Genomic DNA, 4,739 nt, shown 5'->3' with positions numbered 1-4,739 from the left:
GCAGTAATATGTGATGTTGAAGTGGATTCCCTCAGCTTGCTTTTAGTTGTGAAATCATATTTTAACAAACATTTTAAAATACTCCTGCACTTATCACAATGAGGCCTTTTAGCAACATTTTCAAAGTTAGGTTCATGCAAATATTTGCACTTTACTTCCCACCTTCCTATGCAGATGAAATGTGTCCATGACATGAAAGAACTGCATCTGCCCAGAAAGCTGACTAGACCAGCTGTGAGCATATCTGGTATTTAGACATGAGGCAGGTCAAAAGCAAACACATGGCTGGCTTTGATGATCAGGTCTTAAGCAGAGATTTCAACATCTCTGTGAAGGAGTTAAAAGAAAAGTTGTGAAGGAATAAGCATGCAAATATATAGGCTAAAATCTGCTGTTCTGTCTTCCTAATAAAAAAAGCCAAACATTAATTTTACAAACAAAGCAAGCTATTTCTATCCAGTTATTGAAATAAGCCATTTGTTCTGCGCTATAACCTTTTTATAAAGCTTAATTCTTCTCAGAGCCATGGCAAAGGGAGAGGGAGGGAGACAGCAATTAGGGGCAAATATGCTCCTGCCTTGCACAGAAGAGGGGCTGCAGATCCACTGCAACAGCTTGAAGGGATATTCAGAGACTGGAAGATGCCTGGGGCAGAAGCAGTGACAGGAGAAAAAAGAATATCCCAGCAACCAAAGTATCTTGTTACAACTTGTGTTCCTTTTAGGACTCTCCCAAACTTTCCATTTCAGATGCAGAAAACTTCCTTTACATTAAGCTAGTTTTATATACATTTACCCACCAACAGGTAAAGGAACATTTGCACTGAGAACTTCAGAGATTCTTAGATCTGGTAGCTATTGTCAGGCCAGTAAACCTTCAGAACTCCAAAAAGAGAGAACTGATGAGTTCAGCTCTGATATTCACCACTGTAAAGCACTAAAAGCTACAGAAATACATGTGTTCATTGCTATACACAATCCAAGATTTTAAGTCAGACAAGAAAGCAAAAAGAAAAATCGATGAGAACAAGTCCATCTAATGCAATAAAAAAGCACAAAGCGAGACTTATAGATGAATGAAGTAGCTTCTCAGCTTCTCCAACCCACTGCAAATACATTTTTTTATCATTTTCCATACTCTTTTGCAAAGACTAAACTTGTTTGTCTGTTCCTCAGGGAAGTGCCTCTAAAAAAAAAAAAATTAGAGATTATCCATGGCTTTTAAAATCTGAAAGTTCATCCAGGATTAGCACTAATAGCTAGGTCTCACTTCAGTAGATGGATGCATCTTCATAGTGGAATTTGCCTTGAGAACAGATCCCGGGACTGGAGACTTGACTGATGCCACACGGTAAACACTGATTGCATAAACGTAACAAATGCCTCTTGAACTTGACCCCAACAAATACATAGAGCACAGGGTTGAGGCAGCAGTGGGAGAAAGCAATTTTACGGCTGATGTGAAAGGCGAGGTTGGAGTCCTTTTCATACTGACAGGTAGGTGGTGGAAAAGTAGTCAAAAAACTGAGGATGTTGTAAGGTGCCCAACTCAGGAAAAAAGCCACCACGATAATCAGGATGAGTTTCACAGTCCTGTGCTTTCTGCGAGATTTTGCTCCAAGCAGAATTATCAGTATCTTGAAGTAACAGAACACAATAATTGCAAAGGAAAACAGGAAGAGTATATTTCTCTGATAAATGTCCACCTTCTTCCATTTCCAGTCAGCATAATCACAGGTCTTCACGCCATCCAAGCCTTCCTGTACAGTGGTGTGAATCACCTCAGGAACCACAATTAATATGCTACAAGTCCAAATGGCCAAGCTCACCAGAAAACCACAGCACTGTGTCTGGGATCTCAGAGTTGAAAGCGGATTCACTACGGACAAGTACCGCAGAATAGTCATGAGAGTCAAAAAGAAAACACCGCTGTAGTAGCCAGTGGAGAAAACAGCATTCACTGCTTTGCAGAGGAACTCACCAAAAATCCACCCGAAGGACTGGTCCACTGCCCAGAAAGGCAGCATGCAGGAGAAGACTAAGTCAGAGACACAAAGGTTCATGATGAAGACATTTGTTAAAGATGCAAGATTTTCATATTTGAATAGGATCCATAGCACTAGAGTGTTTCCTAGCAGGCTGAGTAAAAATGCCAGAGTGTAGAATATAGTAGTGAGATGGGTGTAAAATACAAAATAGTTGCCCCTTTCACAGACATTGCTTTCATTAAAAAAGTATTCATATGAATAATTCTCATTAGCAGGTGAGTAATGCTCTTCATCCATTTTTCTGTGCAAACCTCACACAGTTCTCCAGCAGCTGCTTCAAAGAACCGCAACCAATGATCAAAGCAAATTTTAGTGAAAATCAAGACAATTACTAAACTCCCACTCTGGACGATTCTGTTTTAAGATATGAAAAAAAGCAGCGAAACTACTCGTTAGCTTTTTTTTGAGAGATATCATTTCCTCTTTTAGGACTATAGCACGAAGAGGTAGATACTAAAGGTTTACCCTCAAAGCAATGTTGAGATCTTAAATAACTAAGAATTCAGAAACTGAGAGGTTTTTAAAACAACGTTGATGAGCGAGTGAAGAGTTAACAGGACTGAAGAAGTCTGCCGCCTGATATGCGCAAGGGCTGATATGCTCAAGGCTGCAGACTAGAAGAGCTAACAGGACTAAAGAACTCCACTGCCTGACAAGGCCGAGGAATCTGCATGGACCCGCAGGGAGGGGAGAAGCGATACAGAGGTGTTGTGGTCTTGCCTCGCTAGCAGGGTCCTTCCCAGCAGACAAACAGTCCTGTGATTGCGCTACTCGCAAAAGTCAGCAAAAGCAGTGTTTGCCCAGAGCCCCAGCCGTATAAAAAGAGACTTGGCAGCTAAGAGAGTTTGAGCAGGGAGGGGAACGTGACCTGACCATCCTCTCCGGCTGGACCGTGAGTATCCCCCCCCTCCCCTTTTCCTGGGACGCTGGGTTAAGGTAACTCCTCGAGGTTGAGAGCCCTCTCACTAAGAGAGTGAACAAGAAAGCTTTCAAGTGGGGATAAGCAGTGCTTCCAATTACTAGCGCAGTAACTGACCGTTTCGGGTTATCCTTTCTAAATCAGTAATTGACCGTTTCGGGTTATCCTTTCTAAATCAGTAATTGACTCTTTCGGGTTATCCTTTTTAAATTAGTGATTGCATTATTTTAATGGATGCTACTAATCCAAGAGCTTGTGTGAGGAAGTAAACATAATTTTTTTTATTACGTTACTGTCTCAGTTGTTACTATCAAACCATCATAGCGTGACAAATGTGGTCAGTGACAACTTCTAATTATTAAATGTCTACTGTGAGAAGGTTGAGGGTGCATTGGTTTCTAACCTAAGTATCTCAGGACTGTTGAAGCTAATACTATTTTTTAGGTTGTCTGCAATGGTATTTTCTACCAACTTTCTGAACACTTGACCCTGTATATGATCCTTTGTAACAGCAATTCAGCATGGCAGAAACTTAAAAAGCTGAGCAATACCTCAGGTATTAAGAAGTGTGAGAATGAAAAATGGAAAAAGCTGTGTCTCCTACAGATTTTTGTTTTGAGATTGGTTGATATCTAAAAATCTGCAAGCTTTGATGGAAGCATTTCCCGCGTTGGGCAGTCATGTATCTCTATCATTTTTTGATCCTGAGGGATGCGATAAGAACAGTGTCCTTTCCTCAGGGTTGCTGCTGGTTACCTGTCTGCCCATTTACAAGTAGTAACTTACACCCAACTTGATGGTTGAAATTGGCTGACAGTGTCAAAAGTTACTGAGACTCGGAAGATGACACACAGTCAGATAAACATCCAAGGGCAGCCTGCTGACAATAATCTCATTTCTTTAGGAAATGAGGCTAAAATATGGGTATAGAAAAATTAATGGCTCCAACCAATGGTTCAAAATCCAAATTAACATTATCCCAGATGAAAGCTTACTTGAAGCACTACGTTTTTGACTGAAGCCAGGGGGAGACCTGCCACTAATTTCCTTGGAAGCACAATCACAACAAAGAAACTCTATGGCTCAGGCCAAGATTGTGCTGGTGACATTTTCTTTTTTTTTTTGATTAGCAAAAGCAGAATCTGCTTGCCACACCAGGACAAGATACACTTCTGTAGGAGGACAGAAAGATTATGCCTTAACCAGCAAGCAGTGCCAGGGAGCCTTGTGGCTGCTGGCATTTAATCCCGCTTCAGGCCAGCTAGAGTTTGGTTTGGTCARCACAGACCAAGGAGTATCTATCAGTTGGGATGTGGCCACCCTGTTTTGGAGGTCAGGGACGTGTGGCATTTGGCACCAGCTGGCCCCCGTGATAGCAAATGGCCCTGGCATGATTCATTTATCACGGGAGGTGCAGTCCTAGTTGGAAATTGTACCTGTGGCCCTCAGGCTACGCCATGCTGCCATCTTCAGGCAAGCAGAACAACTTCCCTGCCGAGGACGTGGTCCTCTTTGGTTTCACTTGGCAGCGCAGATGACACTTAAGCAACGCATGGATTAGACTGATGTCCTGACCATCATCGTGTCCTGTTTCAGCAAGGGCCGGAGTTAGGGCTCCTCCCGAGTGGCTGCCCTAGGGGAAAAAGCCTCCTTGTGAAGAGCGAGGGCCCTCTATGCGCTGGACAACTGTGATTGATAACCACCGTCTTCATCTGCTGTTGGAGCCCCCGTGCAGGAGGGCTGCTCGCCTGCCTGGACCTGGGCTGTGGGGCT

At 42.7% G+C, this 4,739-nt stretch overlaps 1 protein-coding gene across 1 annotated transcript; it reads right to left on the bottom strand.

The window, feature by feature from the left end:
- Positions 1–1,267: 1,267 nt before the first annotated feature.
- Positions 1,268–2,777, bottom strand: XCR1 (X-C motif chemokine receptor 1). Its single transcript, XM_026090951.1, has one exon. It carries the CDS (start codon positions 2,282–2,284, stop codon positions 1,271–1,273), a length of 1,014 nt encoding a protein of 337 aa, XP_025946736.1. The 5' UTR covers positions 2,285–2,777; the 3' UTR covers positions 1,268–1,270.
- Between the last annotated feature and the right edge of the window lie 1,962 nt (positions 2,778–4,739).

This window comes from Apteryx rowi, unplaced genomic scaffold, assembly GCF_003343035.1.
Source record: "Apteryx rowi isolate R43461 unplaced genomic scaffold, aptRow1 scaffold_883, whole genome shotgun sequence".
NCBI lineage: Eukaryota > Metazoa > Chordata > Aves > Apterygiformes > Apterygidae > Apteryx > Apteryx rowi.
This window is presented reverse-complemented; position numbering and strand designations above follow the sequence as displayed.